Source organism: Micropterus dolomieu, linkage group LG02 (genome assembly GCF_021292245.1).
Source record: "Micropterus dolomieu isolate WLL.071019.BEF.003 ecotype Adirondacks linkage group LG02, ASM2129224v1, whole genome shotgun sequence".
Taxonomy (NCBI): Eukaryota; Metazoa; Chordata; class Actinopteri; order Centrarchiformes; family Centrarchidae; genus Micropterus; species Micropterus dolomieu.
This window is the reverse complement of record NC_060151.1, coordinates 20,862,235-20,873,094: the sequence shown is the minus strand read 5'-3', so window position 1 is coordinate 20,873,094 and position 10,860 is coordinate 20,862,235. Positions and strand designations below refer to the sequence as shown.

The window sequence follows — 10,860 nt, the reverse complement described above, 5'->3', positions numbered from 1 at the left end:
TATTCTGAATCCTGTCATTTCCTCTATGATGACTAATTTCTTTGGTTGCCCAGAGAAATATTTAGTCCAAAACAAAATAGGGCAAGTAGCCATGCAATGTAAAGTAAAATTAAAACTGCAAGCAGTGTTAGGTGGGCCCTCGGACGTGTAGCACTTCGAGGTATGAGGTGGCTGCATTTGAGATTCTGGAGCTCTGCCGGTGCAGCTGTGAATTTACCACATGCTTCGGATGCTGCACAAAGGTGTTAATCATAACTTTCTGTGTCCCCTTTATGTCCCCTACATAGCACTCGGTGCTATTACTATAACCAAATATTGGCATGTAGATGTGTTTGAGAAGTGACTGTTATCAAGCACTTAAAGTTTGGTGCAGAAATGAGCATGAACACTGAAGTTACAACAACTTCCTGTTTTATGGCGAATTATTGATTTTGGATGCCACGCCACGGGCACACCGTTCAACGAAAACTCACCATTTGTACAGCCTTTAATCATCGACTGCACAGCAAAAATCTGAAGTCGGTTGGACTTAATCCCAAGGAGGAGTTCGTTAAAGTACGGAGTGTGTAAATCATTCAAAAATGACCATAAAATTCAAAATGTCTGACTTCCTGTTGGGTTTAGGGTATCGTTCCAAGAGGCTCCTTGGTACGCATGGACATGATACAGCAACAGAAATTTCATACATTTAGGTGAAATGTGCCGAAGGAGCTGTTTCGTTAAAGGTAATTTCCTGTTGCCAGCAGGTGGCACTATAACTATTGGTGAATATTGGCATGTACATTTGTGCAGGGTGGGACTCTTATTAAACGTGTAAAAATTCATACAGATCAGAGCATGTACAGTCAAGTTAAAACAACTTCCTGAAGCGTCGATTTGCCATGGGCAAATTGGTCGACTGGTAATAACTGTAAAACTTTTAATCGTCAATGGGTTTAGACTACACAGACTTCTCAGACAAAATTTGAAGTCGATCGGACTAATTCCCTAGGAGGGAAAAATTGACCATTAAATCCAAAACCTGACTTGTTGGGATTAGGCAATGGCTCCAAGAGGCTTTTTTGTAAGTCTGGACATGATACACGTACCACAGAAATTTTGTACATGTAGGTGAAACTTTGCCTGGGGGCTGCTCTGAAGGGGGGGCTAGCAAACCATTTTGCCACACCGATGATCGAAACCCATAACATACGAAATTTTTCGCCCCCGCCTGAATTATGTGAAAAGTTTGGTGAGTTTTCGAGTATGTTTAGGCCTCCAAAATTGAGGTTACTTTGCAGAAAGAAAGAAAGAAAGAAAGTGAAAACTTTAGATTTGCAAAATGGTTCTTTAATTGACTGAGTAATTGATTATTATTGGTTATAGTAACTCATACTTTTAATTATAACTTTTCAAAATATAAAAGGTTTTCCAAGACATTTTGTTTGCATGTAAGTGAATGGACAGAAAGTTCAAAATGTCCCCTTTTTCAGACTTATTCAAGCTTTTTAACTGTTATGTAGACATTCATACTTTCAGCTAGAAACTCCATTCAAATATTAAAATGTTCCACATCTTTCCTACTTTCTTGGTATGGTTAAATTTTTATCCCATTCAACCTTTTCAAAAATATTCCCTCAGAGCTCTGGCAGGTACAATAAAAACAGTGGGTCTGGAAACACATTAGCTCACTGTATAGAAGCATGAGTGATGATAAATCAACGTTTTAATCCAAAACATAAGTAAAAAGTTAATTAAATAAAAGCAGTTTACTCTGAACTCCTCCTGCCATTAAACTGCATTATCAGAGCAGAATCCAACGGCTGGTCTTTATTTGTCTAAAAGCTCTGAAAAGGCGTCGAGGACATCCTATCAGTCTGAATGCTAATAGGCTACATGTGCATCAAGCGTGCTGTCCAGCTGGAAATTGTGTCCCTATGCATCTTTGCATTGACCTTGTATGTAATCGCATCGCATCCAATGCTTGCAATGCACATTTAACATTTACTTTGGCAATGAGAGTTACAGTCTGTTTGGTAGAAGGAGGAGTATAACAGTTATGCTTTAGCTAAAATCTCTATAAAATCTACTGTCTAAACCAAGAGCAGCACTTAGGGCATGGCGTACTGACACTAGGAGATTTGTAAACCCCCAAAATCCAGTTCATTTGACTTGTGTGATCGCGCCGTATCATGCCCGGGCACGGTACGCTGAACTGTGTCCAGGCCTGCTTAAAGAGGTGGGCTAGGGCATGGTTACGCTGGGCTTGGGCACGGTACCCGTCTAGTGTGATTGCTTACCATGCCTGAGCACAGAACCCTGACATGAACTCCATTGTGTTGTGCGAGAGAGAGCACTTTTCTTCAACACAACTTGTCTTATCTTGATGACATTACACACAGGCCAGCAAGAAAGTAGGGAGGGGGACAATTGTATAGGCTACACACAAGAGAACCGGGCCTACTGGAGCCTGGACCCTTAAGCACTTTGTCTCTCTCTCTCTTACACACAAACACACCTACACACACACACACACACACACACACACACACACACACACACTTGGACACTAAGTCCTCACACCATCTGCTCAGTATGTGTCATAGATCCAGCTCAAAAGAGGTCAACATTAGTTAAATATTGGACTCAAAAATGTCTTAATGAACATTAGCCCTCTTCCAGGACACTTATCATGAGTCTTTAACAGATGTCACCTCCTTAGTATCAAATGTAGCAACTGGGTGAAGTCATTTTGCCTTGTGTGGAACTTATTTTGGGCCTGATGTCAAACGAGTTGCCAACTGTTTTCATATCCATTTAAGGAGTTATACAAGAGGCGATTGAGCTTATATGGCTAATACCTCATCATTAATTTTATTACAGGAATATGAGATGTGGCAGAGTCCTGTAACTCTAGACCACAAACATTGGGTCATTCTTAAACCAAGCTCTATGTATGTATCTGACATGTGATAAAAACATTATTTTATGTGAACAATTAAGATGGTGCTTTTATTTTTATTTATAAGATTAAATAGTGCACAAACACAAGTATACACTTTATGGCATAGATTTTGAGGTGTTCTTTAGGCATTGTTGACACACATAAGTTTCATGATGTCACAGAGTTTTGTTAAATTATTATTGCAAAACATTATTAAGCATTATGAATCACTCTCCGCCAGACTTAGGTTAACCCATAAATGTATGTATATATAAAGATGAATATTATTATTTAATTAAAATGTGTTGACAACTGTCTTATAATAATGTCATTTAGAGGTGAACTTTATTTTTGCGTCCTGCAATTGAATACGAATGGACTTTGGAAGACTTTCCAAAACAACTCCCAACACTGCCACTGAATTTTAAAAAAAGATGGTCGATGTTCACAACATGTTTCAACTTTAATGTCCTTTAATTCAAGAACTATATTTACTGTAATTGTACACAAACCTTATTCTGCACTATTAAATAAATGATACAATTTCACTTTCTTGCCTGCATTTGGAGGCAGTAGTGGAGCAACATTTACAGCAGCAAGCTTGTAACTAACTAAGATAATCGAGGGCAGAAATGCATAAGCACCTCCTTCTTTCTCTCCAAATAATCTGACATTTATGGGTCCTTAAGTTGTCCCTTAAGCCTTATTAGGTTTAAAGGAATGTCTTTATGTTTGAACAAAGCATTTTCCAGTTTTAAATTTAATCAACCACATTGTGTTGGTCACATCCAAGGCTGCAATCAAATTAAATCAAATGAATTGGTAGAACATCATAATATATGTTTGATTTTATTAAAATATAGTTACAATTTGGAGATGTGAATTATGCATGCCAACTCCTTAACCACCACTGACACAAAATAAGCAACAGAGGGAAAAGAGGCCATGACCATACCGAGTGAGCGACTATGTGCTGACCAGTCACTCCCACCCTCTATAAAAGAGGCAGCTCTGGACTTTTGCATGAACTGATAGCCTCCCAACACAGGTGAGTTTATTCACTCAGACATCAGTTTGTACTCTTACACATTGTTGTGTTGCTAATTATTTTTGCATATTAAAATACCTTAGTGGTAGTCTTGAGTTTCTTGAAATATTCTTAATACATTGAAGATGTGGCTTCATTTAAAAAACACACAATTAACTACTTTGTGTTGATATCTAATACACACCCTGTCTTATCATATACATTGCAAATGATGGGGATGGAGAAATTTTTAACTTTAATGATTTAACTGAATACAGTTAGCATACAATATATTATTAAGTCTAAATACATGTTCCTGTCTTTGCCCTCTACTGTTTCCAAATTGACTGAACAATTAAAAAAAAAATTGAAACAAGTGATTTTATCATGTTTAATAATGTTTTTATAGCATCTTGGGACTCCACCAGAGACTGCCCACTCATTCTTTTCTGGAACAAGCAGAGGTAAAAGATATCATCCTAAAAAACATGAAATTGCCACCACCTGGAGACAAGACCATATCTATATCATGTTGATATGTTAAAATTATTGTGGACTCTTCACCTTTTCAGACTCCACTGAAGTGCCACCATGAGCACGGACGCGGAGATGGAGCAGTATGGCCCAGCGGCCATATACCTCCGAAAATCAGAGCGGGAGAGGATTGAGGCACAAGCCAGTCCTTTTGATGCCAAAACTGCGGTCTTTGTGGTTGATACAGACGAGATGTACCTCAAGGGTAAACTTGTGAAGAAAGAGGGTGGCAAAGCCACGGTTGACACAGACAGTGGAAAGGTAGGTGATTCATTATTTTACTTTTTGAAACGTAACTTCCCTCTTTTTGTAGGAGGATGCAATTTTATCCATGAGTGTGTATTTAAAACAACATTTTAGTAAAAAAAACTAGTGACCTATAAATTTATCATTGTATTCAAAATTCAATGACACTTTGAACAACAATGGTATCCATCTGAATGTTTTTATTCGAAATGATTTCTTAGTAAAAACAATCACTTTATTTCCGATTCAGACGGTCACTGTAAAAGAGGACGACATCCATCCGAGGAATCCCCCAAAGTATGACAAAATTGAGGACATGGTCATGATGACCCACCTCAATGAGCCTTGTGTGTTGTATAACCTCAAAGAGCGTTATGCATCATGGATGATCTACGTGAGTTTCCACCATACTATACAAATTCAATGTGTATGTAGATATGTATATTTGTCCGTAATTTGTTCATTCTTAACAGGAATAGATGGGACAAGTAGAACATCTTCTGCAGATACAGAACATTTACTAAACACTGAAATTATGTATAATTATTACATTATATTGGTCAAATAAACACTAAAATTTCTGCACAAAGATTTGTTATAACTTGAGAGGGAACAGCATTAAAAAGTTGAGCTGTTACTTGTCACTTTGATTAGTTTGACACTAATCTTTAGTGTATATGAAGTACAACGTAGTATAGACTTGAGTATTTAGAGTATATAATTTGGAGAATATAATAAAACCAAAAGAATAAAAATTAAAAATCTGTCTGCTATACTTCAGCACCATGTACAGAGCCAAAAATTTATCAATACACAAGGGATTTTGGTCATTTGTTAACAACGAGTATGACATCTCCCCTGATCCCCTCTCAATGCTTTCTCCTATTACAGACCTACTCTGGGTTGTTCTGCGTTGTTGTGAATCCCTACAAGTGGCTTCCTGTATATGATGCTGTAGTTGTGGGAGCATACAGAGGAAAGAAGAGGATTGAGGCACCACCCCACATCTTCTCCATCTCAGACAATGCCTATCAGTTCATGCAAATTGGTAAGATGAATCTTTCTAGTGTTCAAATATGAATACACAGAGGTTAAATGTATGTTAAACAAAAACTTATCGAAAGAATGATAAAAATGGAATTCAGATGAAGCATGTATATTTGTATTTCAGATCGTGAGAATCAGTCTGTCCTGATTACGTGCGTATTAAACTAACGATCATGTTAAATCTTTATAAACTTTATTATTTGAAGCAGAATCTTGACATTGTGTTTTTGTTCCCCAGTGGAGAATCCGGTGCAGGAAAGACTGTCAACACCAAGCGTGTCATCCAGTACTTTGCAACAATTGCAGCTATTGGAGCTAAGAAGGCTGAGCCAGTAGCTGGCAAAATGCAGGTAAAATTGGTTGTTTAAGATAAACTGTTTGTTAGAGGAAAATTAATTTGAAATCACTCATGTAAGTCAAATCTTCTCATGCAGGGCTCCCTTGAGGACCAAATCGTTGCAGCCAACCCTCTACTAGAGTCCTATGGTAATGCCAAGACTGTGAGGAACGACAACTCCTCTCGCTTTGTAAGTAGTTCAGGAAGTATCTTAAAACTTTTGTTACTGCTAAAATACACAAACTGATTTTTATTAATGATCTTGCTGTCTAGGGTAAATTCATCAGGATCCACTTTGGCACTACTGGCAAGCTGGCATCAGCTGATATTGAAACATGTAAGTTTTAACCAACTCATCTTTGACAAAGTTATACATTATAATTTAATACAGTAATCTTAAAGTTTGTAGTTAAATTTATTCATCTTAGATCTGCTGGAGAAGTCCCGTGTCACCTACCAGTTGTCTGCTGAGAGGAGTTACCATATCTTCTATCAGCTGATGACTGGCCACAAGCCTGAGATCGTGGGTATGTACTACATGAAACTGAAATTGAAATGTAAACGATACAACAAATAACACCAAATAACACTATGTATATCTGTTGTGCTCCTCTAGAGGCTCTTCTGATCACCACCAACCCCTATGACTACCCAATGATCAGTATGGGTCAAATCACTGTCAAAAGCATTGATGATGTGGAGGAGTTTATTGCAACAGATGTAAGATGACAATGTAGTTAAATAGACAGTATACTGGGAAAATGTTCTACATACCAATAGCTTTGCTTCATTTACAATGCAGGCAGCAATTGACATCTTGGGCTTCACCGCTGAGGAGAAACTGGGCATCTACAAGCTGACAGGAGCTGTGATGCATCATGGCAACATGAAATTCAAGCAGAAGCAGCGTGAGGAGCAGGCTGAACCTGATGGCAATGAGGGTAACTGTTAAAATAATACATCTTCTTCATACAAATATTTTAGTGTGAAAAATATTCCTTAGTCAATGTGTCCTTAATACTCATTGTCTTTCTTTCCTACAGTGGCTGATAAAATCGCTTACCTCCTGGGCCTGAACTCTGCTGACATGCTGAAAGCTCTGTGCTACCCAAGAGTCAAGGTCGGAAATGAGATGGTGACCAAAGGTCAAACTGTGCCACAGGTAACAAAATGAAAATGTGATGTTTGAAAGAAATGTGGAAATACTTGCATTTGGATATGAAAAAGTTATTCAAAGAAATGACCATAATAATATCATTGGTTCTAGGTCAACAATTCTGTCGGTGCTCTGTGTAAGTCTGTCTATGAGAAAATGTTCTTGTGGATGGTCATCCGTATCAATGAGATGCTGGATACAAAGCAGGCAAGACAGTACTACATTGGAGTGTTGGATATCGCTGGATTTGAGATCTTTGATGTGAGTAGTTGAAAATATCTGAGCAGTTTTAACGGTCAACCTTATTTTGGCATGAAATCCAGTATGTGTCTATAATTACAGTACAACAGCTTGGAGCAACTCTGCATCAACTTCACCAATGAGAAACTGCAACAATTTTTCAACCACACTATGTTTGTTCTGGAGCAAGAGGAGTACAAGAAAGAAGGCATTGAGTGGGAGTTCATTGACTTCGGTATGGACTTGGCTTCCTGCATCGAGCTTATCGAGAAGGTAAGTAATCTCTCCAGAAGACATGATTTGTTTGTTCATGTGCAAATGTTTACTTCAACAGTTAATCTAATGTAAATTTCTCTTAGCCACTGGGAATCTTCTCCATCCTTGAAGAGGAGTGCATGTTCCCCAAGGCCTCTGACACAACTTTCAAGAACAAGCTGCATGATCAGCATCTGGGCAAGACCAAGGCATTTGAGAAGCCAAAGCCTGGAAAGGGAAAGGCTGAGGCTCACTTCTCCCTGGTTCACTATGCTGGTACAGTGGACTACAATATCACTGGCTGGCTGGACAAGAACAAGGACCCCCTGAATGACTCAGTTATTCAGCTCTACCAGAAAGCTTCAAACAAACTGCTGGCCTTCCTGTATGCATCCCATGGAGCAGCTGATGGTAAGACAAGAGTGAGCAGAGAATTCAGAAACGTTGTGTATAGAGCACAAATGTTTTACCTGCTTAAATGTTTTCTACTTAACGATAGAGAATCATTTCCCTCCAGTTCATTAGCTATTGGCAACTAATCAGAAAGTGCAGTTTACATTTATAATGTTACCCGGGGTACAGTAAGTTTGTTATGACGGGTAAGAAACTGTGCCTGTTTCACTTGGGTCAGGCTTAGTAAGAAACTCTGTGGTTATATACAGTACTAATTAATGCATATTAAAACATCTAATCCATATTCCACAGAGAAGAAAGCTTAAAACAGGTTCTACAGTGTAATTTATACAGTGCCATTAATTAAATTTAATCTTTTACAAAACAGAGGCCGCTGCTGGGGGCAAGAAGGGTGGCAAGAAGAAGGGTGGTGCCTTCCAGACTGTGTCTGCTGTTTTCAGAGTATGTATGGTTTAAAATTTTTGGAAAGCTATTACGAACCTCATCTTGAAATACTGACCAATTATCCTGCTGATCCACAGGAGAACTTGGGCAAGCTGATGAGCAACTTGAGGAGCACTCACCCTCATTTTGTCCGTTGCCTGATTCCTAATGAATCAAAGACACCTGGTAAGATGCGCATAACCGAGTATTGTGCACTATGTGTGACACGGTAATCTAAAGTAATTTAAATAATACCTTTGCAATGTGCAGGTCTTATGGAGAACTTCTTGGTCATCCACCAGCTGAGATGTAATGGTGTGCTGGAAGGCATCAGAATCTGCAGAAAGGGCTTCCCCAGCAGAATCCTCTACGGTGACTTCAAGCAGAGGTGATGTTTCAGTAGAAATACTTCAAGTTATTATGATGTAAAACACCAGGCTGAGAAGTAAGATAAATATGAGTAACAACATCATTTTCTCTTCCAGATACAAAGTATTGAATGCCAGTGTCATCCCTGAGGGACAGTTCATTGACAACAAGAAAGCTTCAGAGAAGCTGCTGGGATCCATTGATGTGGACCACACTCAGTACATGTTTGGACACACAAAGGTTCATCTTAGACAATATTAACAGATTAAGTTGTCCTGTTACAGCAATGTGTACTAAGGACTGATTTCTTCACTTGACAACACAGGTGTTCTTCAAAGCTGGTCTGCTGGGTCAGCTGGAGGAGATGAGAGATGAGAAACTGTTTACGCTGGTGACCATGACTCAGGCTCTCTGCAGAGGATATCTCATGAGGAGAGAGTTCGTTAAGATGATGGAGAGGAGGTATGATTCTCACTTAGTGCACTAAACTTTACTGTCCAATTATATAGTTTACAGATATTTTTTGTTAAATTATTATCCTCAGCAGTTCTACAAAATCACATTTCAGGAGCAATGACACTATATCTGTATTCTTTTTTCAGGGAATCTATCTTTTCCATCCAGTACAATATCCGTTCATTCATGAATGTGAAAAACTGGCCATGGCTGAAACTGTACTTTAAGATCAAGCCTCTTCTGAAGAGTGCTGAGACTGAGAAAGAGCTGCAACAGATGAAGGAGAACTATGAAAAGATGAAATCAGACCTGGCTGCTGCCCTGGCCAAGAAGAAGGAGCTGGAGGAGAAGATGGTTTCTCTGCTGCAGGAAAAGAATGACCTGCAACTCCAAGTGGCTTCAGTAAGTAGCAAACAAAGCAAATGTGATTCAATCATATATGCACTTTACAAATTAATCACTGTTACTCACATTTTCAGATATCTAGGTGAGATACAAATACACCACATATTTTCTTTGTCTTCTGATTGCATTGTTAATGTTGTAGATTAATTAAATAAACAATTACCTAAACCTATGAATATTTAAATATTTAAAACTGTAGTGTCTCCCCCTTCTGACAGTAATTATACAACACTGACAACACATGCTTATGACGTGATCTGCTATACTGAGTTGATCCTGTCACTAGGTCGCTCCTCCTTAAGATCTGGCAAACCAATCATTGCTGGTTGGCGTAAAGCACATCACTACTGGTTTGTCAGTGTGGGAACGTTGCCATAGACCCCAGATTTAAAAACTTTACATGAAAGGGATAGGCTTAACCAGCATAGTATGAACTCGTTTGGGAATGGCTTGAATACTACCAACATTCATTTATATGTATGTCTAGCTTTAACAAATACCTAACTAACTAACATATTGTGGTTTCAAAATGTACCATAGGAAGGCGAGAACCTCTCTGATGCTGAGGAAAGGTGTGAGGGGCTCATTAAGAGCAAGATCCAGCTTGAAGCTAAACTCAAAGAGACAACTGAGAGACTGGAGGATGAAGAGGAAATCAATGCTGAGCTGACTGGTAAGAAGAGGAAGCTGGAGGATGAATGCTCTGAGCTGAAGAAAGACATTGATGACTTGGAGCTCACCTTGGCTAAAGTGGAGAAGGAGAAACATGCCACAGAAAACAAGGTTCCAATTATTTTAAACCTATCATCTTTTAAACGTAGACTATATAGATATAAAGTGATGGAAATAATGCACCTTTCACATCATTTCAGGTGAAAAACCTGACAGAGGAGATGGCATCTCAAGATGAGTCTATTGCCAAGTTAACAAAGGAGAAGAAAGCCCTCCAAGAGGCCCACCAGCAAACACTTGATGATCTCCAGGCAGAGGAAGACAAAGTCAACACTCTGACCAAGGCCAAGACAAAG

The 10,860-nt window shown here is 38.8% G+C and overlaps 1 protein-coding gene across 1 annotated transcript in view; it reads left to right on the top strand.

Moving 5' to 3' along the window:
* Window positions 1-4,541: 4,541 nt before the first annotated feature.
* Window positions 4,542-10,860, top strand: part of LOC123958619 (myosin heavy chain, fast skeletal muscle-like) — a 12,744-nt gene continuing 6,425 nt past the window's right edge. The window contains exons 1-21 of the mRNA XM_046032093.1: window positions 4,542-4,745; window positions 4,981-5,124; window positions 5,622-5,778; window positions 5,902-5,929; window positions 6,016-6,127; window positions 6,212-6,304; window positions 6,388-6,451; window positions 6,543-6,641; window positions 6,731-6,834; window positions 6,917-7,055; window positions 7,158-7,276; window positions 7,382-7,531; window positions 7,613-7,783; window positions 7,870-8,176; window positions 8,547-8,620; window positions 8,701-8,788; window positions 8,873-8,990; window positions 9,088-9,211; window positions 9,297-9,433; window positions 9,574-9,829; window positions 10,373-10,615. Of these exons, the coding sequence (XP_045888049.1) occupies window positions 4,542-4,745; window positions 4,981-5,124; window positions 5,622-5,778; window positions 5,902-5,929; window positions 6,016-6,127; window positions 6,212-6,304; window positions 6,388-6,451; window positions 6,543-6,641; window positions 6,731-6,834; window positions 6,917-7,055; window positions 7,158-7,276; window positions 7,382-7,531; window positions 7,613-7,783; window positions 7,870-8,176; window positions 8,547-8,620; window positions 8,701-8,788; window positions 8,873-8,990; window positions 9,088-9,211; window positions 9,297-9,433; window positions 9,574-9,829; window positions 10,373-10,615 (2,931 nt within the window). The remainder of the gene's footprint in view (window positions 4,746-4,980; window positions 5,125-5,621; window positions 5,779-5,901; window positions 5,930-6,015; window positions 6,128-6,211; window positions 6,305-6,387; window positions 6,452-6,542; window positions 6,642-6,730; window positions 6,835-6,916; window positions 7,056-7,157; window positions 7,277-7,381; window positions 7,532-7,612; window positions 7,784-7,869; window positions 8,177-8,546; window positions 8,621-8,700; window positions 8,789-8,872; window positions 8,991-9,087; window positions 9,212-9,296; window positions 9,434-9,573; window positions 9,830-10,372; window positions 10,616-10,860) is intronic.